General features: G+C 42.7%; 3 protein-coding genes across 11 annotated transcripts in view; 1 reads left to right on the top strand and 2 right to left on the bottom strand.

The window, feature by feature from the left end:
* phldb1a (pleckstrin homology-like domain, family B, member 1a) overlaps positions 1–8831 on the bottom strand; it is a 42049-nt gene extending 33218 nt beyond the window's left edge. For 3 of the 7 annotated variants that reach the window (XM_026998437.3, XM_035526921.2, XM_081718877.1), the window contains exons 1-2: positions 5610–5964; positions 668–850 (exon numbers count right to left, since the gene is read on the bottom strand). Coding sequence is in view for 2 of the 7 variants with exons in the window: in XM_081718877.1 (XP_081575003.1) it covers positions 668–670 (3 nt within the window). In the remaining 5 variants the exon portion in view is untranslated. Of the gene's footprint in view, positions 1–667; positions 851–5609; positions 5965–8582 lie in introns of those variants that run through there. The other 4 variants (XM_081718876.1, XM_081718878.1, XM_035526920.2 and 1 more) reach the window with 2 other exon arrangements.
* Positions 8832–9399: 568 nt separating this feature from the next.
* arcn1a (archain 1a) lies at positions 9400–18881 on the bottom strand. The gene is made up of 10 exons (XM_026998569.3): positions 18725–18881; positions 16467–16730; positions 15783–15962; positions 14117–14313; positions 13297–13461; positions 12791–12956; positions 12336–12483; positions 12120–12228; positions 11733–11937; positions 9400–11384 (listed from the first exon to the last, which is right to left on the bottom strand). Exons 1-10 carry the CDS (start codon positions 18725–18727, stop codon positions 11295–11297), a joined length of 1527 nt encoding a protein of 508 aa, XP_026854370.1. The 5' UTR covers positions 18728–18881; the 3' UTR covers positions 9400–11294.
* Positions 18882–19424: 543 nt separating this feature from the next.
* Positions 19425–26508, top strand: hmbsa (hydroxymethylbilane synthase a). 3 transcript variants are annotated; one of them, XM_081719188.1, is made up of 15 exons: positions 19425–19624; positions 20162–20267; positions 20615–20668; positions 21552–21624; positions 22005–22054; positions 22221–22276; positions 22735–22812; positions 22970–23047; positions 23175–23250; positions 23383–23496; positions 23863–23901; positions 24316–24435; positions 24875–24928; positions 25086–25172; positions 25252–26508. In XM_081719188.1, exons 3-15 carry the CDS (start codon positions 20648–20650, stop codon positions 25420–25422), a joined length of 1017 nt encoding a protein of 338 aa, XP_081575314.1. In that variant the 5' UTR covers positions 19425–19624; positions 20162–20267; positions 20615–20647; the 3' UTR covers positions 25423–26508. The 3 variants fall into 3 exon arrangements, with proteins under 3 accessions (XP_081575314.1, XP_026854399.2, XP_026854400.2); XM_026998598.3 differs by lacking the exon at positions 20162–20267; XM_026998599.3 differs by lacking the exons at positions 19425–19624; positions 20162–20267 and adding an exon at positions 20276–20514.
* Positions 26509–26663: the final 155 nt, after the last annotated feature.

Here is a 26663-nt window from a genome sequence, read left to right as displayed (position 1 = left end):
TTGTTTATCTCTGCATGACTCTCTACACAAACAAGTAAACAAAAACAGGCACGCAGTCTTGCAGAGCCAAGGGGCCACGGCTGGCCAGGCTAAATGGAGCGCCATGCTACTGAAACGTGTCATTAAGTCGTCAACTATGCCACCGTGTCCTGGCCCTTGCAGTAGAAAATAGCCTAACCACAGAGCGTTCTCCACAGGGCTCCTCTTACACGGGTTATAATCACACACACACACACAGCACCGCAGTATATTAGGGTTACAGAGGAAACCGCAGTGGGAAAATATAGCAAATGTAAAAGTCCAAAGTAAGAACGTGGCATGAAGGATCCCAGTCAGGGAGACTAGAAACCTGAACAGGATTTAATGTGAACTGGTGGAAAAGTATGATAAGCATTCGGGGCAAGAATACAGCTGTAGACAGCTTTGGACTTCGATATGAAATATCCATGGCATTTGGTTGTTACAGACCAGCTAACTAAATTTTGACACTGTATTTTAAAAATAAATTATTTCTTTAATCCAACGTGAAATATGCTGGCCTAATTCCATTAGTTGAGAGCTAATAAATAGCACTGCCACACTGTAGAGATCATGAATACTGTTAATCCAAACTACAGAAATACAACTGTAAAGACTACTAGAACTATTTGACAGGAAATCTACTCACCATCTTTTTACTCAAGTATGGTCCAAATATTGATCCATATCTTTGACTAGTTTAAATGTTATGTGCTGTGTTTACTTCTTGTTTTGTGTCCTCCTGTGACTTCAACTGGTTGTGTACCATCCATTTCTCTGACTAAACACTCTGGAGTTCCAGAGCAAAAAGTTATGACTACAGTCACCACAGCTGGGAGAGAGAGAGAGAGAGAGAGAGAGAGAGAGAGAGAGAGTGAAGAGGGAGAAGAGAGGAGAGGAGAGAACTTTCAGAAGGGTTTGGGGGATTCTCCTATATATATAATTTCTAACACAAACTGAACAACCCTTAAATTAGCTGCTAAAATTAGCATGCTATTCCAGTGTCAGAGCAGGAAGCACAAATATTGATGAAGATGAGCAAGGTCACCCCAATAGAGCCCTTATAATATAATATAGCCCTGTGACACTTCTTCTGCTCTCACTACCACTGATCAAAGACACAATAAAGATACTGGAAACAAGTGTCACACTCTCAGACTGAATACAAGCTCACTAAGGCCTACTGCAAAATTTGGCATTAGAGAAAATAACCAAAAATGTTATTAAAGCCTTTGATCATAACATAACTATACATATAATACATATTATATGTAATAATTAAGGAATCCCCACTTTCCTAAAATTTATTTTTCTCACTTTGCTTAGAATTTACAAAAAGATGAGGAAAGTGACAGAGAGTTTTAAAGCTAGCCCCCATGTTCCAAAACAGATAAGGAATACTGTGATTATGAGACGGATCATGTCAAATAGTGATGATGTCCCCCCATCATTGCTGGCTTTGGATTTGGAAAAATGAGACTCCGTTCATAGCTCCTGCTGTTTGGGTGGAGATGGAAGGATGGAAAAGGCCTTCATATTCTATGGGGAGCTGCCCCACTATCTTCCTGTTCCTCTGACCTTCGCTCTGGCAAACCGAGATGTTTTCCCAACCCAACATTCAACAGCTGCCCAAAGTGCTGAGATAAGCCCCCTCCCACCATGTGAGTCACGTAAAGACCCCTGTGCTCATTAGTGAATGACTCATTTTAGCCAAAGAATGCATATGTCTTGTAGGAATTACAAGCACAACATTGTCACCATGGAATCAAGGAGTAAACAGAGTGTGGGATTCCGAGGCACGTAAGAAAATGAATTGGTTGTTTATTAAGTCAAACTGAGGCTGAAGGATGAAGGATGAAGACCACTGGATGAGGACATGGGAAAATGATTCAGAGAAGTCACAAGGTATTGAAGGAACAGAAGGAGAAAATAAATAAGAAAAAGAAAGCACATATTATGTATTATGGATTTTTCTTTCTCCTTTTGCAGTAAAGCTGGAGTTAGCTTGAAGGAAATGGCAAAAATTCACAAATAAACAAAGTCGAGTGGAAATGGAGCATGCACAGCTGGTTCTGAAGATGGCTCTTCCGGCTCTGCATCCAGAGATGCTTCCTGTGGGCTGACCCCAGGACCAAGCGTGTCTTGTGGAAAGGAACATGACCCAGCAACCCTCCCACTCTCTGAAAGAACTCTCACCAACAGCAACAATCCATTAATCATGTCAAGTCAAAGGGAACTTTCCATAAAAGCCAATTGATTTATTGATCTCTAGATGTAGATTTCATCTCTGGCTTGGCTTCTGGATCAGACAGATTCACATTTTTTCCTTCCTAAAGCTCCCTCACCAGTTTTTGGAAACCCCCCTCAGTTGAAACAAACTTGTTTTACACTCCTGCATACTGCATACATATACATACATATATCTATTTTTAAACATTTTTGTTAAAATGTTACATTTCATATGTTACACTATTTGTAACTAATCTTTTTTGAACCAGCATTACTAAATAAGACTGTGAAAAACAGTCATTTTACATCAAGGACCTCAAAACGTGGGTACAGGAGCTCCACCACAGGGTTAAGTGTGGGAGCGTGGCTTATGACCCTCGGGGCTGTTCGGTTCGGTCAGCGTCTTTTCCTTAAGTCAGGCCCTTCATTCCATCATCAGCTCAAAGTGAAGTGTTACAAAGTGCTACCATGGCTCTGTTCACTAACGTGTACCTGCAGACGTGGCTATAACACTGTCCAGTTCTACATGGGCTTATATTATGTATATATTTGTGAAAGAGAGAGACAGAGACAGAAAGATATACACACACACACACACACACACACAGACAGAGAGAGAGAGAGAGAGAGCGTGAGAGAGAGAGAGAGAGAGCGCGAGAGAGGGAGAGAGAGAGAGAGCAAGCGAGAGAGAGAGAGAGAGAGTGCGAGAGAGCGAGAGAGAAGGGACTGGGTCTACTTCACTGGCATTGCACTACAAGGCAAAATGTTCTTGCTGTCTAGTCGAGAGAAGGAGAGAGAGCGCACATGGAATTCCTGCATCATCTATTTGTGCTTCGATTAACAGCTCTCTCCCTTTAAATACACATCCAACTCACAGTCAAAATGTTCTCTCATGCATGCACGCACACACTCCTCCCGGAGATCTGCTCCATGCAGGCTGTGGAATTTGGAATTAACTCTGGGTTCAGCACACCTGCATGCACACACACATTTCATTCTCTCCCCCCTACTCCACAGACTCAATCTTCAGGGCAATTTAATAACCCAATAGAGGGCTGTGGGACGGAGCATTGTGCACTCTCCCAGGTGTTACTGCATGACAGCCTTCATCACCCCTTCCACTTGAAGGTGGGAAGGAACATTAAGAAATAGTCACTGCAGTAGAACTCATGTCCAAGCTAGATGCACGCTAAGGCTTCTTCCATCTTTTTCATCGAAACTGTTTATGTATACTCGTGTTCGTCCAGCTGCCATTCCGTCACGGCCTGTTTCTAATTCTCAGCTCTCAGAAAAACGGATTAAAATGGTGTTGTGTGGGTGATGGATGAGTGAAGCAACACTCAAGAGCCAACCAGAAAAAAAAAAAAAAAAAGAACGCGAGTGGCAAAAGGCCTGGGAACAGACGAGAAGTTGAGGAAGAGGATATTGAATAAGAAGAAGAGGCTAGATGTTGTCAGTCTGAAAGAAATGCGTGGAAATGAAAACCGACCTTAAGTGGGGCAGACACTTGACTCTTTACTTTGTTTTAGGGTAGTTTTAGAACTAAATCTGGGCTTCACTTGGGAAATCCTTCATGGAAATTTGAGTTCACACCTGTACAAAGGGAAGAATGCAGTTGCTGGCGTCTCCGCATCAGGCTTTAAGCACCACCTGTTGTTAGAGTCAATGTGAACAGAACTGAATATAGACCTGCAGACAGAGAGCAGGAAACAGCTACTGAACCACCCTAACCCTTCCGGCTCTCTCACCTGCTCTCTCCTGGTGTTAGGTTCCAGCTTTTTGTTCTTCTGCACACACACACACACACACACAGAGATTGAAACCCCTGCTACTTACTGAGGTGTACCTAAAAGAACCTCACGTTTCAGCATGCGCACACACACTCACTCGCTCTCTCACACGCACGTCAAAATTCATGCACCAGTGACTGAACAGCTCCTGTTCTCTCTCTCTTTCCTTCGTTCTAAATACCATTCCATTACAACCCAGTGAAACAATTCATTAAAGGAACAACACGGCTTCACAGTAGTGCCTAGTTTATGTGGCCTGAACTCTCCCTCATATGAAGGGCTCCATTCAGACAGACATGCTGTACTTGGCCTGTTTTCCCCATATGCTCCGCCCCCTCCGCCACACATGCACAGCCTGCAGAAGTTAGTAGGAGTGTGTGGAACTCTGTCCAAAACTGTGTTACAAGTACAATCCTCAAGCTTTGTCTTTCTCTCGTCTGAAGCTCTTTACCTTGGACAGCATATGCCATATTTCCTTCAACATTTCTTACACACACACTCACACACACACATAAACTTCTGATGTGTGTATCCTATAACTTTTTAGACATGCAAGCAAAATAGCATTGCCCTCTCTCTCTCTCTCTCTCCTTTTTTTATACGTTTCCAAAGAGGTTCCACTCTGCCTAAGGCTGGAGAAGACAGATGTGTACAGTGTTCAGAACCCCTGACTGACCAGAGAACACATTTCCTATTGGTGAAAGTGTGCAGCTGAGCTGACAGGTTCCTGTGAATGTCTGTCAGTGGACCAGTGATGCGCACACATGCAAGTCCATGTCTCTAGTGCTGTCTCCACGGTGACAATGGACTCATTGTTCATGCTGAGGTCAGGGCTATGATCCCCAGACTGTGTTGAATCCAAAGCAGTCTAATGTCTCCCATTATAACCCCCCCCCCCCCCCCCCCCCAATTATAGGTTTAAAACCATGTACCACAAATACTATGGTCATCTGTAATAGTCAAAAACTGTTTTATACACAGTTATCAATTCACAGAAATATCACTATATTAATACTTTACATTATATAAAAGTGTCATCCAAGTGCAGAGGAGAGTTTCTTGCTTACTCTATATTCTTTGTTTCCTGTTCAGCTCTTCCTTTTTTACTATTTCTGACACTGACTCAGGAGAATTTTTTCAAGCCTGCAGTTTCACACAGAAAAGTACTCAACTCTATTTCTCTACTGTGTGACACACACAGATATACACACATACATACATATATGTGTGTGTGTGTGTGTATATATATATATATATATATATATATGTGTGTGTGTGTGTGTGTATATATATATATATATATATATATATATATATATGTGTGTGTGTGTGTGTGTATATATATATATATATATATATATATATTACATACATACATACATAAGTAAAGCAGTAGAGCAGACATTGTTGTTTTAGGTTTTAGAAAGCAAAATTAGGCAATCTAATCCATAATCAATGTTATTGTAACTCTACCTATTCTTTTAGCCTGTGGCCATAACTGTCTGAGAGAAACTTCCCACCTTAATGGCACATTTATGCAGTGAGCCCAGCTGTCAGTCAAATCCACCTTACCTATTCAAGAGGTCCGGGAAGAAAACATGGAGTGACGAGGGCAGCCTCCTCAGTGGCAGCTAATTATTCCATAATTTAATCCCTGAAGGACAAGGATTATAATTCCAAATGAATCTCTGTGTGGTTCTTAAAGTTTCCTCTTCTCTAGCATAACGACTGCTCAGTGGAGTCCAGCAGAGAACCAGACCTGAGAGGGAGGTAAATTAGTTGCAACTAGTGATAGGAGATAAACATTCTCCCTTCCTCTTCTCTCTCACCCTTTCCTTCGCTCCCTCGGCTCACACAGCCCCTCTTTTTCTCGGCCCACCCCCTTTTCTCGTTCCCTCTCTCCGATTCAACCTCAGCCTCTGTCTCCCTCTCTCCCTATCTCTTTCATTCTGGGGACACAAGGAGGCCTTTCACTCTCACAGCTGAAGGGGCGTGCACTTGTTCAGGCTCTGGAACAGAGCGTTCACCCTGAGCTCAGAGGGACACAGCGAGAGAGAGGCTGATGGGCAGACAGCTCTGACCATAGACAGCCGGTCAGGCAGGCAGACAGGCAAGAGGTAAAAGGCATTTGTGCCAAGCAGAGGACTGCGGGGTTCAGCGGGGTCAGTTCAGCCAAACTCCGGCTGTAGGAGACACCGGGACGCAGCGTGTCTCCTGGCTGCTCATTTAATATGCAAACACGAGGATTTTAGAAAGAGCCGTCGTTAGAACCCTCGACGACGCTCACATCTTGAGCGAAAAAGAAAATGCACAAGAAGCAGATAGAAGCCCCACCGCAGGCCTCGGGCCGTCCCCATCGCATCAGCGTCGTTCTGAAACGCAGCGCTCCGAGGTGCTCTACCTTTCTGTCATCCCAGGAAAAAAAAACAAAAAACTGGATTGCTATGAAAAAGCGTAACTCAAGCGCCTCAGCGCACCAGCGCTCCAGCCGAGCCATGCAAGCAAAACGTAGAATTTCATTCAATTAAGTTGAAATCAGAGGGCAATAAAATTGCTCTTCAAAAAAGCTTTCGGTCAGCTGTCTATGGAAGAAAGGAGGACACAAATAGTCATTGCAGTGGCCAGAAAATACCACAAAATACCACAAGTTTTGTTTTCCTCTCTGAGGAAGGGAAATGACGAACTCGTGCTGTTTTTGGATGTGCAGTCTCTGCTGGAGTAATGTGTTTAAGCTGTGCTGGGTTTGGTTTAGCCCACGGGTGTTGTAGCATAATGTGGAATACTAACCCCCCTCCCCACCTTTTAAGTGACACATTCCACCCACCAGCGTCTGGAGTATATATTGCGTGGGATGTACTATGTGGAGATGCAGGGTGGAGGAAACCTTTAAGGGAAGAACAGTCTGAATTGTAAATGTAATAAATGGTTGTCACTTGCCAGAATGAATCCAAGTTGTCTGCCAAATAATGATAACTGGTTTAGATACTTTAAAAAGAAAATGACAAAAAGTATTTACCCCATGGAGGCACAGTGGGGATTACAGACCATCATGAGATAATGCATAGTCTAGTCCAGGTAATAACACTTTAACAAGTGCTGGTAGGTCTGTTTCATACAAGCTGTCTTCAATGAATTCGAAGAATTGTGTGATCATTTCAAATCACACACTTTTTATATTCATTCAATGTGTGAGAAACAATATGATCACTTTTGCGCATGAATTCTGATGTCATATCAGATAAATAAAGACTGAATAAATTCTTCCGCTATTACATACTATGTTCCCCATTTTCAAATGAGTCAACTCAGATGTCAGTCTACAAGTGATTCACAGCGGAATTGCTGAGGCTGCGATTTGCTTTAATACAGCAGTGGGTGGCCTGTCATTTGTGGTCAAAACTTCTGTACGTTTCCTTCTCCATCCCACGATTCCTCCACCTCTGTCTCCATCCCACGATTCCTCCACCTCTGTCTCCCTGTATTCCTCCTGTCATGCTTGTCCTGTAGCTACCAGGAACAGCGAGACTCAGACATACTAAAGTTTAAACTTTTCAAACTTCTGAGCTCTTCACTTTCACTTACCGAAGCATTATTAGAAGACATAACTTTGTTTAACACTATATACAACTAGTTACACAAGCAACATACGCCTTCATTTCACAGATAACAGACATCCACTATGGTGTTCAAGAATGTTGCATCCTTATCTGACCTGCTCCTGCAAACGCATGTCTTCATTGTTAGTCTTTTTGTTCTAAATGGTTGATTAGGATGGCTCTACACCTGACCAAGACCTTGTGTGTGTGTGCGTGTGCCTGGAGGGCACTCTTAAACCTCTCTTAGACCAGTATAAACATGCCAGAGCAAGGAAGTTCTTTCATCTTTCCAAAGCAACACTTATTTTCCCCCCATTTTACTCACTGGCTAACGCCAGGACTTGAAAGTACTCAGTCGACTTGTAATAGGCACCAAACGCTCATTAAAACTTGAAAGCAAGCCCGTTCATGAGGGGTGGAAGCAGCTGTCTGAAGCTTAAAGTAAAGTTTCTTGCATCCTTGAGACAAAAGCAATTCTTCCAACATTCATAAGACTGAATGGGAAAATTTGGCCGACACACGAGGTGGCAATGTTTCCTACCGAGTAAAACACTATACTTTCAATACATGCCCCAGCCATTAGCTGGGTAACGTGTTAACAAGCCCTCCACCTTGTGGTCATACAAAGGTACTTCCATGATGCTTTATTATTCGGAACGATTTCAAAGGCACATTCTTTTAGAGCGCATGAATGGGTACATTAACGCGTTTTGTTGAGAAACGTTATAACTGAACACTTTGCATATGTGTGAAAATAGAAACGGGGGTGTAAGCTAAGCATGTCACCCTAAACCAAAGGCATTATATTTCTATCTACTCGTTTCAGTAAAAAGGTGTCCTAAAACAAACACATGCAATGAACATTAATAAAATATGTACTTTTCATTTGCTCAACTTAAGTCAAAACTATGTTTGGTGGGATTTAAAAAAAATAAATAAAATCACTTACTTGAAAGCGGACCTTCTTGGGGGCCACCCTCTGGCTCTGGCTCCTGTTGGAGTTGACATTAGGGACTGGGGGCAAATTCATACTTAACTTAGCTAAAAGTCCAGGGCTCCAAGGCACCTCCTCAACAAAATCTACTACCATCCTAAGAAAAATCCATGCCTGAGAGCATCTCTGTATCATTCATTTGCCTTCATTGTAGAGTTCAGGCTCAAAGCAGAAGCCATGCTGAAACCATCCAGCTAGACATGACTTCGCTCTTTGCCACGATAGTGGAAAGAAATGAGTGCGAACTGAGCAGTTATTCATTCAAAATTGGAAGGAAAAAATGAAAAGGCAGACACACCTTCTCCTTCCTCTCCTCCCCAACTCCAAATAAGGGCATTCATAATGAGCTTTGCGTGCCCACTCTGAGATCATAAACAAAACCCCTCTGCACTACGCATCAAGACGACAGAAAGTATTGCTCATGCTTTGTATGAGGCCCTTCCAGACCTAGTAATATAAATAACAAACATGATCTTCAGACCTCAGGACTGTTATTGTGACACTTCTTGATTGCAGTTCCCAGAGGGTTTTTTTTTATTTCACACACACACACAGACACACACATTCTGTTCATTCTTCTTACCATGGAGACATATTATGGTGCCAAAACACTCCAATACAAGGATAGGAGGGGGGGAAAAAACCTGAATGGAAAAGCTTTATATAGCTCGCCTACCCAGAACATATTTCAAACCAAAGATTTAGTTACAATAATGAGAAGAAATAAATATCTTTTGTGTTTTTCATGTGTTACAGTAAAGAGGCGCCTTAATTTGGTATTTTTATACATTTTAATAATTTCTTTAATAAGTTTACACTGGAATGTTATTCATCATGACCCTATTTAATTATTTTACAGGGTTACAAAAAAACAAGAAACAGAAACTCGGATTTACCTTTCCACTTCCCACCTGCAATATGATTCCAAAAACAAACAAACAAAAAAAAACAAAAAACAAACAAAGAAAACACAATACAAAGAAACAAAAACTCAAAAACCCAAACATAGTATTTCATTTTCCTCGCCGAGCTGTGGAGTTGAGGCGTTACTGAATATGAGAAGCGGTGGGGGAGAGCACTGGCGTTTCTCCTGTACAAGTGTGAGAGGGTCCAGACTGAGGATCAGGCCAGGTCAGCCACCCACTGTCCATTGCTGCAATCTGAACCACACTCATGAACAACCATATGGGAGAAGCTGCCCAATGCCCTGCACTGGCAGCCAGCTCTTACCAGCTGCAGGACAAAGGGAGCAGGGGGCCTAGCCAATGGGCTGAAGTCCTCCCTTCCTGGGACCCAATGGAGGTTGATGCTGTGGATACGAGCACTTCTGCTTGTTCTGGCACAGAAAGAAAGGACATTTTCTCTCAACAGCCTGACTTCTTGCAGTCACATACAGGAAGATTTGAGGTGGTTCTTGCATATCCTTCTGGGTTGTTTCACACAAACACTTCCAAGACTTGTTCACGTCACAGTTAAATCCATCGGTGAAACACAGGCACCAAAGATGTGTGGTGTCTAAACTGCAGATAAAGGTAGGCCCAGATATTCAAAAACACCATGATTTATGTATTGCACTCTCTACAACAGCACCAGTCCATAGAGGTTTTGCTGGTCATGGATGTGCAACCCCTTCTACTGGTGCAAAAAACAAATTCTGACAGTTCAGAAATGCACAATGACTGGCAATACAAAGCATTTAAAAGCTCTACGGCGACTTCGGATTGGATTCCGAAAGCATCCATCCACTCCAGCATGCTTAAAGAACGGTAGGATAAAGCAGGAAAAAGAAAGGAGGAGGATGCAGACAAACCAAACAGGAGACCGACAGCAATACAAGCATGGACTTGTGCAGCAGTCAATTTCACAGCCGATCAGAGAGTTAAAAAAAAAATTGGGGAGAAAAGATAAATGTGTTGGGGCTACATACACAGACAAAACAGTGAGGTCCATTTCGTAACATGGTCCTGCTGATGCAAGCAAGGAGTAGATAGGTCAGTGGAGGACTGTTCAGACAAAAGCTATTAGCAGGAAAAGTCAGCCATCCATGAGTGCAGTACAGTATCTCAGAAGAGATCTCAGACAACCCCTATGGTGTAGAATCCTAGCACGAGTGTAAGCAACAAACCCAAGCAGGTTTAAGATAGAAGAAAACATCACACTAGCAAATGACTTATGCTTAATGCTAAGTTATATAAATTTTTAATAAAACGCAGTCATCTATACAACTGATTCAAGACATGGTGGAGTCACATAAATTATTCATCCCCCAACCCACTTTCATTCTCTAGAATGATACAGCCCACATGGTTTGGCGTCTAGTTAAAACCGCGATTGTTTTGGCTGTGACGTTCCTTTTGCTCAACTCAACAAACCCATCACTTTTTCGCAATATTCATGTTTGTACAAAAGTACCAATGCAGCCAACACTGCCTGTCAAGGTGGAAAAGGGCCATTGTTTTAGAGGGAGAACAGAAAGGCTCAAGACTAAGTACTGCTGAAAGTGAAAAGGTTATCAACCACCACCTCTTCATGCTTCAAATCTCTCTTGCTTGTCTTGGGTTTAAATTTGTGTGTTCGATCCGTTGATCTCATTTTCTCTGAAGTTGGTTTTAGGTTTTCTGTCGGCGAGGTTTCCTTTTTGTGTTTTGTTTTGTTGTTTTGTTTTTTTTATAATATCTCATACTTGTCGACCAGGAAGGATGTTTCTGTGGAATACCGCACCGGACTGTTGCCGTCCACCTGAGACACTTTAGTGACCTGCGTGAAGAGAGGAAAAGACAAAGAAAATGAACAGACTTTAAACATTAGAAGTGAGCATAGAAAGAACATACCAATTTTCATTGGAGAAGGTGTTTCTTTTTAAAAGAACTACTTTATTGCATGGACACAGAGCCAAATGGTTCAGATACTGTGTCCTGTCTCAGCAAGCAACTAATCTGGGTTTTTAATCTAGGTTTTAAATGAATCTGAAAACACACTAAAGTCTTTAGAAAACAGCTTATCCTTTAAATAACTTCTGTGTGTCCACCACCTGACTTAAGGTCAACGAATGGATTCAGTTTGATTTTTTCAAGTGCAACAGATGTTTTTCCCTTATTTTTGTACCTGAATGTCACAGTAGTTGCCCTTAGAGACAAAAGACACGTTGACGGGAAAGAAGTCATTGGGCTGGCCGGCTATGCTGAATTCTAGACTGCCCGTCTTGTTCTTCACATCCACCACAGGCAGATACCATTCCAGAACATTCCGCCTGCCATCATGGCGATATTCCCCATCCAGGTCACCAATCACAGGAGCACCCACCCCTGACCTGCAGCGCATACATGCTTGGTCAAATGTGATAAAATGGCAGGAAAGCTAGAGTTAGTGCTACTACAGATGCTACTTATTAATAAGCATGTTCAGAAGAGGCCTTCAAACCAAACAAACATGCCAACTTTAATCAGTTAGACAAACATACTAAGCATTACATAGGGCATTAGGCAGACGTACGGTATGGGGATCGAGATCACCACGTCATTGAGCTCCAGTGATTCTTCCTGCAGCTCATACTCTATGTTAACATCGCAACCGGAGCCACTTTCCGAGGGCCAGCAGTTTACTGTAGGGAGACAGAGAGGAGAAGAATGCAACTCATCCCTACAGCACAATGAGCACAAGCAGGTCTGGGTATGTTGGTACTATGAGAGGAATGAGTGAAGCGCTGACTTGTTAGTGGAATGAGGGCCTCGTCTGTGGTCTGCAGTCTCCATTTCAGCACGCCCACGTCGTTGTTCAGGGGGAACGACTTGTCCGGGTTCTTCAGCCCGATCAGAGACTCGGCCGTGAAAAGCTTCTTGTCCACGTTGGGGTGGGTCTGCGGGAGGGAGTGTGCCTTCTTTTACTATGGCATGTGTGACTTTTACCAACTATGGCAACTTCCCTTTCCTGCTCTTCCCCCCAAAAGACATCACAGTCTACTTTTGTTAATTGCTTTAATAATCTGAGCTCTTTCTCGATGCGCAACTCCGAGGTATATTTCAGCATACTCGACACTAAATGCTTAATAAACTTCCATACACGCATAAGTGCCAGATGTAATATTGATACTTATTGCATTAAATAAAGCCCCACCCCCTCCAGTCCACCCTTCTTCCTCTGCTTGACCCCGAGGCGGGGCCCACCTGCAGTTGGACGCCCCGTTTGTCGTCGTTATTGATTAACAGTCGGATGCGTCCGCTCTTTTCATCGGTCACACGGAGGGTGATCATGCCTAGCACCTCCATGTTCTGCAGCCCGCCGTCGCGTCCACACGTCAGCGTGATCTTCTCCTCCACCCGCAGATGCACACTGCAACCAGCAGATGGCGCATGTGAGAAATGTCACTGAGATGCGACTCCAAAAGGACAGGAAATGCTTAAAAATACAATATGTGAAGTAACTTAATTACCACTCAATTCCTCCCTCATATATGCTTTACATACAGTCACAAGATTAATGAGATTTTTTAAATGGCTAAACATATAGAGATGACACATGATAAAGCACTTTTGGATCAGACCTTCTGCAACATGTTGTAATGTGAAACCCCAACCCATACACACACACAAAAAAACAATTAAATTACCAGATATGACCTCTGGTAAACACTACTACCCCTCCTCCAGCAGGGTGTGTACCCATGGCATACCTCTCTGTGTTAACAGGCGTGGGCAGAGATTTGGAGGCCTCAGAGGGTCTTTTGCCGGTGCTGGGTAGGATAATGTTCTCACCCTCTGATTTCAGCTTGTCCACAAAGTCATCCACCTCCTTACCCCTAGCACCAAGTTTGAGGGCTTTGCTGGGCCCACTGGACCTGCGGGAGAAGATGGGCAGTGAAAGGGTTAGTTCAAGCATCGAACATTACAGTGAAAGAGAGAAGGCAGCATTAGGGTTAGGAGTCTCGGGAGTACGCTCCATAGCTATGAAAATGAAACCAGTGCCTCTGATGATCTTAAATGTTGCTTTGTATGTCTATCAATGTGTGTTCTTTTTTTGTATTGACTATTCTAAGGTTCTTTAAGACCTTGAAAAGCACTTTATAAATACAATGCATTTATACAAACTTCTCCAAAAGAATTGCTGTACTAGAATTTTAGGTAGAAGCAATTTTTAGCCCTCGGTTGGTTGTCAAGATTGTCAAATGCAGTTTTAAAAGGTGTTAAAAAGGTATAACAATGACATTTGTTTTTTTACATCTGTTATTTATGTGCATGAGAGCACTGCATGTTACATCACTGGAGAGGAACCTACTTCCGGTGCTGATGCATAAGCATTATCAGACAATCACCAAATCACTGAATCCTCATTCTGCCACTAAAAAACAATCCACAGCTACAGCAATGCAAATGCAGCAACATTCTTCGTCCTTAATGCAGCAATGTGTCTAAGCATTATACCAGCAGTCATCTATGTTCCTGCATATGTGTGTGTGTGTGTGTGTGTGTGTGTACATGCAAACAGGCACATACCTGGCGGGCACCGGGGACGGTTTGGGCTTCTCCGCCTCCACCAGCGTGTCAGTGATGATGGCTGTGCCACCTACAACTGCGCTGCTCCCGAAGCCACCGAAGCCCGGGGCCTTCTTGCCTCGCTCTGCGTCCCGCCGGGCCTGCTGCAGCTCCTTGGCCTTGCGCCGCATCTCCGCCTTGGCCTCACGCTCCTGGGTCTGTGGGAGGGGGCAGGTGGGGCACACAGGACCAGAGTGTGACCAAATGACTCACACAGGACACAGAACCAGAGTGTGACCAAATGACTTTCAAATGACTTTGAAAGGTGCATTTCAAAATGTTTAATTTGACTCAGATGGTCAAAAATCACTGGCCTGTTTTTAGCTACAAAAGTTTCAAGCTTAAGGCCCTAAGCATTGGAATTCCTTTCCTCATGACCCGAGGATCTATGCACTTAAGAGGAGGGTAAAGACCTGGCTGCTCTGATTTGTGTTTAATTAGCCTTAATGTGTGTTAATGTTGCATTTTGTTTTGCACTTTAAGTGCTATAGATAATAATAGCTTATTCTTACAAGCTTATTATAAGTCATATGATATTAATGTCTTCTGAGATAAGTGAAGCCATTGCTGAGAGTTGCATCATCAACCGCGTCGCTCGATCCACACTATGAACAAATGGTAATTAAGCGTGTGAATCAGGGCAGCACCATTGTGGATCTTCACGTCTCATCTCCTTTGCACCTCTGCCCCGAGAAATGAGCAAGGCAAATTCAGCACACTGCATCATACAGTAATACCCCGAAATTCATGGGGGTTATGTTCCTAGACCCCCACGAATTTTGAAAATGCACAGACAAGACAGACAACTAACAAAGGCCTATCTTCATATGTTAAACACCAAATATGTCCCCAAAACACTTCAAGTTGATCTAAAAATTGATGTTATAATTTACATCACCCTTTAAAATTGTACAGGTAAAAGTAGATGATTCTTCTGGCTTATCTTCTGGCTCTACTACAGGAGCCTTATGTTCTGGTGGGGTTTCTCTTTGGCTTTTTTTGGCCCTTGTGAGGAACATTGCGGTTCTGTGCCTTCTTCCGTTGAAAACTGCTGGTACAGATTCCGTGCCTTTTCTTTGATAAAGTTACCATCTAAGCGGATATATTTTTTCCTGCAATCGTTGATCCACAATGCCAATGCCATCCTAACAATGTATTCATTCCTAACGCTGGATACATTTTTAGCAGTTTCACGGAACCTTGATGAAAGGGTACACCTAATAGCCGCTTCATTCTTCCGGATGTAGCATACCGTACTTTCATTGATGCCATAATGGCAGGCTATAGCTGCGAAGTTCTGCTTTTTATGAGGCATATCCAACAATTCCACCTTCTTCTGAAGTGTCACAGTAGCCTTCGGCCTCTTAACTTCCTTGCCAGAAGCTTTAGAAGGTGCAGGGCGTTTGGGAGGCATCTTAGTGTTTGCAGAAACGCAAATAAAATACACACAAAGCTAACACGCTACACGATAGACTTGACAACGAACGAGGTCGTGAGATGCGATAAACTGCTAATTTTAAGTGTTAGGTTCCAAGGAAAAAAAATGCAAATTCGTGAAGCCACAGATTCAGAAGCGCGAAATTTCGGGGTATTACTGTACATTAACACCACCCTCGCTGCTTCTCACCTCTCTGACGGCACGAAACACCTTCTCCTCGTGCGAGTCCATCTCGGTGAAGGTGCGGATCTGTGCTAGGTTGACGTTCTCCCGGTAGCCGAGTGCCACGATCTCGTCGAAGGCGAAGATGAGGTCGAAGCAGTGCTCCGAGATCTCACTCTCCTCCAGCACACGGCAGTACTCTGGAATCTGCAGGGCAAACCAGCATACTCGGTCTCAGACGAATTAGAAACAGGTCAGGTTGCTGAAAGATCTGAAGACACATCCAAGCGAGCTAGAGAAGCACATGGAAATGCATGCAAACACTTAAACAGAAAAGAGAACTGATGGGCGAATGAACGGTGCACTTGGTATTCTATACAATAAATTGTTTGTTAATTGGAATAGTGGCCTCTGCAAGATCAATACTGCAGAAGGCGGAAATAGGCAAACGAGTTCTCTAACGCATCACATGACTTTTTCTGTGCCGTGAGTATCCAGAACAACTGTAGCATTCTCAGGATGCTCTGAAGAATCATGATATTCACAAGAACCAAGCTGTAAAAATAACATCACATCAGACGGTCATCACCGTGCATTTAATATATCGCCAACACAATACAAATCACAAAATATTCACAATACAATATTTTCCTCTGTAATTGTGCAGCCTCAAGAACAAATTATAGCATGCAAGGAACTTCTTACACGTACCACACGAGAGAAGAGACGCAGGGTCTCCAGGTCCTCCAGGATGTTACTGTTCTTAGTGGTGACCAGCACCATGTAGAGCTTCTCCAGCGGCTGGTAGACGTAGCGCACGCTCTCCGTCTCCACAAACGTGTGCTGCTTGCCTGTGTTCATTAATTTGGGGAAGGCGGCGAGCAGGCCCTCCACGCGTGTCCGTGTCATCTCCACAAACTGCCGTGACACCAGCGCCTTCCCCGCCTTGGTGCACACCGCTGCCGCCAACAGCACCTGAACACAGGCAACGGATCAGATGGTAATTGCTGCCACTTCGTGTCTTCAGTTATAGTATCACAGTGGAATACAATATGAAAAGAAGTGCTGCGACAGTCTGCCAGAATGCATTTATGGTCTGTAACCATCTTGATAAATCTTGGAGGTTCTTAATGAGAAGTCTGTTTTATTAAGGCATTTATATTTGACAGACATAAAAACTGGTAACAACAATGAAGCTATCTTCTGACCATGTCATTTAGTGTTCAGTATTCACCCATTTTATAGGTCAAATTTAATACAACCTATTGCCATTTATGTAGTTGTAGGCTTTGTAATCACTATATGATTCTGTCTTCATATTGGAGACATTTGCAAAGTAACAGCCTAGTATATAGCTACTGTTAATAACTACTGTTAATGTTCAAGAACTTTAACCATTGAACATTAAGAAACCATATTTGACATGGACCATTTCTCAAAATTCTACAATATTAATGTAGCACACCACCCCATGTATACAACCCTAACCTGTTTTTAAAGTCAATTCATTGCTGTCAGTCAGTCAACAGCCCAAATTAGAGGCACACACCTACACACTCCCTAGACATACACTAAAGCGACAACAGCGGCTCTTCAAACTAACTGCACGGTGTTGTTTATGAGGCCAAGCAGACACCTTGATTAGGTGATGTGACGCTTGTACACAAAAGGAAAAGGCACAAGTGAACTTTCCTGAAGCACCATGGCATAGTAGTACACATCATGGCCATACTGACTTCTTCATTTCAGTTTGGTGAATCACCATTCAGGGGCAATTCAATCCAATCAAAGACAGAAGTATATTGAAAGATATTTGACAGGACATAAAGGTATCCATTACTGGTTATAAAAGGCACTCTTGGCTAAAGCCATGCGTGTAGGCCACAGCCTCCTTTTATGTAATGGAAGTTTAAATTTAAAAAAGAAAAACAACCCTTTGAGAAACAAGCATAAACACATGACAACCAAACCTAAAGAAAGAGGCCTACGTTGTCAGGTGACTCAAGGTTAGCAAAAGTCTGGACACTATGCATCCTCTATCCCTGTAATTATGTAATCTTCTTTATGGTATTCAGTACCCCATCAGAATCAGCTTTCTTCGTTTCTCCCCATTAAATGTTCATAAAAAGATTGTTTTTTCAAAAAGCCAGAAGAACGCAGTGCTGAATAGTGTGAGTCTCTTGGACTATCAACTTGACTGTAAAATGCATGTCATCTTAATAAATTGCAATCTATTGGAACTCCTCATACAGACGTAAAAGTAGCATACTGAAAATATATCTTATGTCCAAAACCAAAATGATATCACATGAATAGCTGAACTCTCCAATTAGAAGGACACCTGCAACATATACGAACTAGCCGACATATAGCAAAATCTGCTCCCCAAGCCACAGAGTACTTACTTCCCAAAGCTCCAACGGCCAACGTTAGTTGCATGGCAACATACTAGAATGGCCAGTATATAAGATTTCACCTAGCCATTACATTTCAAAACACATTACAGAATTAAACTGGCTATCTAGACACCATTAAAACAAGCAGCTAATCATGCTAGGGGGTTAGAAGCTTTGGTCTACGTGTAAACTAATTTAGCTACCTAGCGTTAGCTGGCTAAGGGCTTGACACGATGTGGACAGCCAGCTAGCCACTGCAGCTCGGTAGCGACTTAACTACTAGCTAGCTAGCTAGCTGACTGTGTTGACGCTTACAACACAGCTTGTACATTTGTTATCTAAACAGGAGGTGAAAACAGTCAGCACGAGTGAGCCATCTGGCTGCTTTGCTATACAGTTACCATACGTCACAGTGACCAAGTAGGTTAATTTAATTCATTGCGAACGCAATTTACTGCCAATTGTTTAGCTGCACGCTGGGCACCTTCAGAAATAGGAATCGCGTCTGAGTGAAAAACCGGAACACGTCGCTTAGTTTATTCGTTAATTCAGCAACAAATAAAAGAAACTCACCATTTTCAGTATCTGTTATATTTTTATGCGTTCACGTTCTTGACAGCGGTTGTCTTGGCTAATAAAATTTGCGTCGTGGAAAAGAAAAAAAGATGTTTGTCTGTGGCTCAATATGGCAGAAGTGCTAAGCCACGTCTCCAACCGGAAGAAGCCAGTCAGCAAGGTAAAAGGGCAGGATCCCATACTGAACATGTGGAAGATACAGCATCAGCAGCCAGTTAGTCCTCCAGGTACCCCTGGAACAGGACATGTCCCGAGCATACTCTATATACTTCATATGGTCCCACGAGAGCACACGAACATCTAAAAAATAGACTGGCATTCTATAAGCACATTAATATTCACATTTTTAATTAGGCAATTCAATACAACTCTTAGTGTATGACTTTGTAAATTGCGAAATAAATTATATATATGAACTATATATGATATATATAAACTATATCATATAGTACATATTAACAAGAGACCTAACACATGTATGTATTAGAACCGCCGAATAATAAACGTGACTGATGACAGTAACCTACAATTCATTTTCTTATCCCGCTTAACTAATCTCACCGGAGTATGTTAGGTATTTTTTATAAAGAGAAGTGTAAGATACAAAATAATAAATTCCCAATAGTATGCGCAGCAAATCACGACCATGACAAAAACGCTCCTAAATGCAGGGGCGTTTTTTGTCGTAGACGGACGTGACGTATGTAAGGCGGTCACGAACAATAATCTTGTCGGCTGAAAAATGGAAGAATATACGAAGTCAGCTATGTAGTTAAAGTAATCAATTATTTCGTTTAAATGACTGGATATTTTTTATGAAAGAGATAGGAAAAGCGTTTGCATTGTTGAGTGTTTCATTCGGCAAGGAAAATGTCTCACGAAGCTAGTGCTGCTCAAGTAAGTTAGACTAAAGTAGACGTGCATGCGTAAGCCTCCATTGCACATTGGTCGTCCTAATTGTCGGTATGAGCTTTTGAGGTCCAACTTCCCGTCATTCATTGGCGAGTCAAGGACAAGACAGTTGTGTATATATAGAAATAAACGTGGTTGAAACAAGAAATTTCTGTGTATTATTCTAGCGTTATCTTATTCATATTATTAAATTGTGTACACATTTTAAGTACTGAAACAATGAGTCCAACCTTTGCTAGTTTACGATTGCTTAGTACTGACGGGAGAGATTAGTCCGAGTTTTTGACATGGACTCACTTAATATGTGAGAAATATTTTTTAATGTGTGACCGCATTCACGTAGGAAGATGCGTTGCTAAGCTAACTTGGCTTTCACTTAAGCTTAATGTCGCTGTTGCGAGGTTCACTAAATAGTCTTTAGCTGGTTCTGCTCCGGTTGACGACCTTAGCATGCAAATCAACATCTGACATTGTTTCATTTGTGTGATTATTCGTTTATGCTTATCTTCGATTATCATTCAGACGCCTAATGTTCCGTCCTACCATACCGTCTGCTTCAAGCGCAGTCGGTTCAAATGACTGAATAGCCGTGAATAGTAGCGGTATTCTGGAAAAGTGCGGGAGAAATGTGTGTATTTGACGCCTCATACACACCACACACGCACTAGCTAACAATGAGTTAGTTAGCCGTTATCAGCATTATCCAGAAGATACAGGGCGTGGGGGTCTCTGCCCAGTTGGAAGAGAAAGTTTTCTGAGCCCTTCATTCATTAGACAGACCTTGGGGACGAGGGCGCAACATATTTAATGGTCTAAACATTTATACTGTCATCGGCCTAATCGATAATATGGAAGGACCATTCAAGTACATAAGAGTGAGTTTGAGGAATTTTGTCAGGCTGTGTCAGCCACAGGTGTTAAGATAGGGGACGGTGGCACCTAGATGAGATTTCTAACTTGGTTTCTGTGTTTCAGGAAGGAAATGGAACAGTCACTCGAATTATACGCATGGGGACGAGGAAAAGCCAGGTTGGAACATGAGATGATTTACGATATTCGGTTATTCGTTGTGCATTTTTGACTTCTTGCTCATGAAGCAAAGTAACTTTATATCTCGGCCTGCCTATAATTACTAGTACTAATCTGTGAGAAAATATTAATCTAGCACAGATTTTCTGCTAAAGCATGAAATTAAATGTTTCTATAGGTTTATTTAATTTTGCATACCTAATACATAATTGGTCTACTTCCTTTTGACATTCTCACATGATTATTTTTGGTCTGAGAAAACTGAGAAAAATGCATGTAGAATTTGTTCTGTTACGTTTTTCTTTCATTCACTGTCACTTTTATAACAGCCACCATTATAACAGAGCCTCGTCACGTTAATAGCGCCGTTATAAACTAAGGTGCATAGCAGCGTGAGAGCGGGTGTGTCCGCCAACGTGCTGGGTGCGGATAAGATCCGGTTCTCATCTGTCTCCCCAGAGATTGCTAGAAGTGACATCTATTATACTTTTAAAGAAAGCCTTAAGAAAGTTCAGTTTCATTTACTTAATACTGAAAAGTGATGTGTCGTAACTTGTTTAAAATTACGCCGATGGTGGCTGTTTGAAAGACTGAGAATTAATCTGTATATCTGCGATATCCTAGGAAAACTTTAGATATCTTTAAAAAAAAAATCTGAATTTTTAGAGAAGGAAAAAAAAATCTTTACTACAAGTAGTTTGGATTGTTTCTGTTGGTCAATTTTTCAACCCAAAAAAAAAGTGACCAAAATACCAGATCTTTTGATAGAAGCGATCTGCGCAGAGCTTCAGGTCTTGCATCAAGCCGTGTTTGTGTGCACTCGCTGAATGTATGTGGGTGTGCCGCATCTGTATTGACTGATGGAGCTGTATGTATGTCCCAGCTGGCTCGTATCCAGACGGACAGTGTGGCTGAGAAACTGAAGGAGCTGTATCCCGACCTGCAGCTGGAGATAGGTACGAGACGTCTGTCCATTGTCAGCAAGATGCACGCTGAAGGCAGTGGGTGTGGTCTGGAATGTTCTCTGTCTATGCCCTTGTTCCAGTTGCCTTGCTTTTATTCTTTCTTTCCTTCATCATTTACAGCGCGTCTCTCTCCGCCGCACCCTCTTCCCCTTTCTTTCCTCTTTCTTGGTGTCTATCTTCTCTTTTCTCCTCAGCCCCCACAGACACTTGAGCGATTGTGTTGTAGTGGGACTGTGTAATCCACACAGTCCTCTCGTCTCCTCCTCCAGTGAATCCTCCTGTGTCTGTCAAAAGCAATCATCGCTGATGTCAGAAATGCAGTCAGTGGGTACAATTACTTTTTTGTTAAACGTTTCCTATGTGTGTTTCAGTCGCCATGTCGACAATCGGTGACAAAATCCTAGACACGGCATTATCAAAGGTATGGTTAAATCAGAAGATTTTAATGTATTTTGTAATGTAATAGAATTGTATGGCTGTTGTGTACAATTATGCAACAGTTAAGTGAATTGTATGGCTGTTTTCCCAGGTGTAGCAAAGTTCTTACTGAAAGTCTGTCTTCACTGATATCCTGTCCTGTGTCACAGATTGGAGAGAAGAGTCTGTTTACCAAAGAGCTAGAGAATGCCCTTGAGAGAAACGAGTAAGCCTTAACCACCGTGTCCAGTCTAAAACCTTACTGAAGAGTCCAGACTTTAGCAGCCACGCTGGATCAGCCCAGCTTAAAGTGCATTGTTCCAAATAATCACCAGAGGGCAGCATATATAACATTTGCTCAGTTGAATTGCAGCAAAACCCTAGAGCTAAAGCTCCCTTAGACGACTCTGATTAAACATTTTGCTTGGAATTTGTTGAGTGCGAGGCACCATCTGCTGTTAAAACACTGGTACAGCAGAAAATTCTGCCAAACCAGCACTGTCAACATAGGATGGTAAATGCTTTTTAGTAACAATTATCAGTTGCGATTTTCAACATATCTTCTTCTACACTAACAAGTTTATATACATATATAAACATGGCACAGTGTGATAGAAAGTGCTGGTTTTCAGAATGCACCAAGTTGACTTGATTGCAAACTTTCTTTTTTCCATCATTCATCAGGGTGGACCTTGTTGTGCACTCTCTGAAAGATCTGCCTACCTCACTTCCTCCCGGGTTCACTATCGGCGCTGTCCTTCAGTACGTTTCTGGATTCCTCATTTTCCCATTCGCTTGGAATTTAGTGACCACTTGTAGCAACAACAGGAGCCTGAAGCAAACTGCCCTTCTCTAATATCTTTTGTGCATTCTGACCATGCATTTACATGTAGCCTACTGTTGTTGTCGATGCCCCCAGGCGTGAAAATCCCCACGATGCCGTGGTGCTTCATCCAAAGAATGCCGGACTCAGCTTGGACAGCCTCCCAGAAAAGAGGTAGACAGCAGTTACAGACAGCACGTCACTACCAACATGTCATATTGTGAGTCCAGTATAAGACATCTGATGTGATTTAAAAGAGCTGGCCACTCTTACCCGCTGTGACATTGGCATCCTCTTCCAGTGTGATCGGCACGAGCTCCCTTCGCCGGGCTGCGCAGCTAAAGAAGAGGTTCCCCCAGCTGGTGTTCGAAAACATCGTATCCTTCACCTAAGCATCCCTTTAGGGGGTAATAGTTGTTCTGTGCGCGCCCTGAGCCGCACGCAGTTTGTCGTCCTTCCTGCCGTCTTCGTTCTACGCATATTCGTTGTTCCTTCATTGCGCACGCTAGCGAGGAAACCTCAACACTCGTCTCAAGAAGCTGGATGAGAAGGAGGACTTCGCTGCTATCATCCTGGCCGCGGCCGGGCTCAAGCGCATGGGCTGGGAGAGCCGCATCGGGCAGGTACAGCTCCATGGGCGTGCCAGGAATACTAGGAATACTAAAGATAGTCTACTAGGGATTGTGGTATTCTTGGCATTCCTGTGCAGTTCATAACTCTACTTTTGTACTACAACTGGTCAGGTGGTAACTGATGGGTTGGAATTGTTTGTCTTTATTTTAGTAATGCTAGAATCACAAGCTGTGTTTACTAAAAGAAATTTAACTTTTGCTGCAGTTGGAGCTCATTACCTTACAGGGTATGAAAATATATATATATATATATATATATATATATATATATTTTTTTTTACGATCTGATCTCTAGAGATCTCTGCTTCTCTAGCTGTTGTTCTCTGCATAAGGCATTTTTACTCTGGTCTCTCTCAGGTCCTGGGCCCTGAAGACTGCATGTATGCTGTTGGCCAGGTATGTGACCAAACATAGTAATCTGTGCAGGACAAGCGACACTACATAGACAACTATATTACCACCAGAGTTTGAGAGCGTGTGTTTTAAGTGCATTAGCCTATGTTTGCCCCGATTAAGTGTGAAGAATCACACGTGGCTTCATCCTGAGACAGCTGTGTTTTTATGGGGCAACGGCATAGGAAACACCTGCTTAACTGTTTGTGCCAAAGATTGTCAAACAGAGCAAAACACCACTGTGGTGTGTTTGTATGTAAGCAGACACAGCGTGTTTCTTCACGAAAGCTCTACCGTAACAATAGATTGATGTGTGTGGAATTGAGTCTCCATAGTTACTTCAATCATGGATAAACTCCAAAAATGGCCAACTGGGGATGGGATGACGCCTCGTTTATACAGAGCTCCGCTTTGCAGGGGGCGCTGGCGATCGAAGTGAGGGCGCGAGACCGTGACATCCTGGAGATGGTGTCTGTCCTGCATGACCCAGACACTGTGCTGCGCTGCATAGCGGAGAGGGCCTTCCTCAAGCAGCTGGTTAGTCTTCCTCACCTGCTCACACAAACAGACTACATTTGGCATCTGTTCTGTCCTTGAAGCATGACTGCTTCTGCCACAAGATTGCTGTCTTCACTGTGTACTGGTTATGCTTGTGGTAAAAAAACTTCTTGGGCACGCGTATACAAAAAACCTATCAACAGGTGGTAGAAATATCAGATAAATAAATAAAAAGTAAAGTTTGCAGACAGTTTAGCTCACATTGAATTAAATTTGTAAATCTTACAGAGATCTTTGTGATTTAAGACTTACTTTAATGGGAACTAAACAGTGTTTCAGACTCTGGGGTATGTTTCCCAAATACACTCTGGAACATCAAGCAGCATCAATAATGTTAAATTAATTTTAACAGTTGTAAATTACTTGCATTGCAAATTTCTCGCATGCTCCCTGCCTTTCCCCCCTTCTCTGCATGTAGGAAGGCGGGTGCAGTGTACCAGTTGCTGTCCACACAGAAGTCAAGAACTCTGTGGTAAATACTACTAATAGACACTAATACATTTTGGCTTAATGAGAAAAACAGTAACATTGCAGGCACTCGCCACTGTACCATCTTACTCGTCATGTTGGGTTGGTTGTTGGATGTAATAAGTTGAATATGTGTTGGTTTACACTTTTTCCACTTTCAGCTCTATTTGACCGGTGCAGTTTACAGTTTAGACGGCACGGACTGTCTAAAGGACACTATGCAGACCAACATAGACCTCCATGACCTGGTTAGAGCTCATGCTCCACACACGCACAAATAGACACTACATTCTGTTTTGCTGTTCATTTACATGTTGTGTGTTCCAGGTGCATGATGGCGCAGGGGAACGCGCACACGTTGGGGTCACGGCGCACAGCCTGCCTCTGTTGGCCCTGGATGCTGCCGAGAAGCTGGGAACGGACCTAGCCAACCTCCTGCTTAGCAAAGGAGCCCAAGACATCCTCACCACAGCCAGGCAGCTTAATGATGCCCGCTAAAGGCCCTTCTCAGCTGCTGCCCTTTGCCATACACCATGCACTTAACACCGTGAACCTGACACACAGCCCCACCACCCACATTCAGAGTGAAAGTCATCTCTATAGGCCAGGTGTATTTGTTATTTGGTGTAGAAGTTTGCACTTGCAAGATGAAGGCACTGCTGTTTAACTAAAATAATGATTCTGTATCTCTACCAGTGAGACCACTAGGCTGTTCTTTAGGCAAGGAAGGCAGTGATGTTTTTGACCACACTGAACCTTGTCGGCTCTTCTCAAACAAAGAGCATTTGGAGCTAAATATACATTCCAAGAAAATGTAACTAACTCTGTCATATAGCAGCAAGAGATAAGTAGCTGATTTTGTTGCACTCCAAATGGTTCAGTGTCTGTCCTATAGAGCAGTTTCCCAGTTCTTACCTTGTATATTTTAATATTTTCCTGCTCCAACACCCAAACCAAATGGCTTGCAAATTAGCTGCTGAGCTGAAGTACGTTAGCAGCAGGTAAAGCACTAAAACGTGCAGTACCAGACTACTGGAGGGCAGGGAGTCAATAGTCCAAAAGATGTCAGTTTTAGCACGGCACTGTCTGATTATGATCATGTAACAGACATGTCTGTAGCATAATTCACTCTAAGAAGTCCTTCCTCTGTGACCTAAAGCTGAAGTGGCTTGCCATGCAATTATAACACTACCAGGTGCCACTTAGTTTGGAGTGGACTCTACCATCACCAAGTGCCAAACCCTTAAGAGGCCCTGATACAGATTAAGCCTCGTGGAGGACAAAAAAAAAAAAAAAAAAAAGGCATTTCAATGGAGAACCATCATTAGCAGTAATTCAGGTCCTGGACTAATTCGCATTCAAGAAACCGCACTTCGTTAACCAGATAAATACAAGATTGTAAGAAAGGTGTTGGAAATAAGTTACGCATTACTCAGTAATGGATATCAGTTGCGGGCTGTGCCGTCTTAAAGTCAGATGCTAAATGCGTGTGTATGTTGATCAAATATCCTGAACGTGCCTTATTGTGAAAATGCAATCCATCTTTAATTGTTCTGAGCAGTTAAATAAACATTTTCTAAGCCACTTGCATGCTCGGTTGTTTTGCAAACGCGGATGGTGCACGAGGGCGCTAGATGAGCTTCCAGTGAGAAGCTGAGCACGTTATGGAGCTGGGCCGCTACCATGCGAGCTTCATATGAACTGGATTAACGGATTTAAAAATGCATGGTGAAGCATTA

This window comes from Electrophorus electricus, chromosome 8 (assembly GCF_041902795.1).
Source record: "Electrophorus electricus isolate QZ-2024a chromosome 8, ASM4190279v1, whole genome shotgun sequence".
NCBI lineage: Eukaryota > Metazoa > Chordata > Actinopteri > Gymnotiformes > Gymnotidae > Electrophorus > Electrophorus electricus.
Note: the sequence above shows the minus strand (reverse complement) of the source record. Positions and strands in the feature narration are given on the sequence as shown.

What these genes read in the sequence shown, in the direction of transcription:
- arcn1a (XM_026998569.3), bottom strand. An exon ending in CCGTCCCCGGTGCCCGCCAG is followed by an intron (nt 13,462 to 14,116) that starts GTATGTGCCTGT and finishes CTTCTCCCGCAG; the next exon opens with GTCCAGTGGGCCCAGCAAAG. An exon ending in GCAACTACTGTGACATTCAG is followed by an intron (nt 11,385 to 11,732) that starts GTACAAAAATAA and finishes CTCTTCACGCAG; the next exon opens with GTCACTAAAGTGTCTCAGGT.
- hmbsa (XM_026998598.3), top strand. Translation starts at nt 19,598, where the DNA reads ATGTCTCACGAAGCTAGTGCTGCTCAA. An exon ending in AATGCCCTTGAGAGAAACGA is followed by an intron (nt 22,277 to 22,734) that starts GTAAGCCTTAAC and finishes ATCATTCATCAG; the next exon opens with GGTGGACCTTGTTGTGCACT. An exon ending in AGCTGGTGTTCGAAAACATC is followed by an intron (nt 23,251 to 23,382) that starts GTATCCTTCACC and finishes TGCGCACGCTAG; the next exon opens with CGAGGAAACCTCAACACTCG.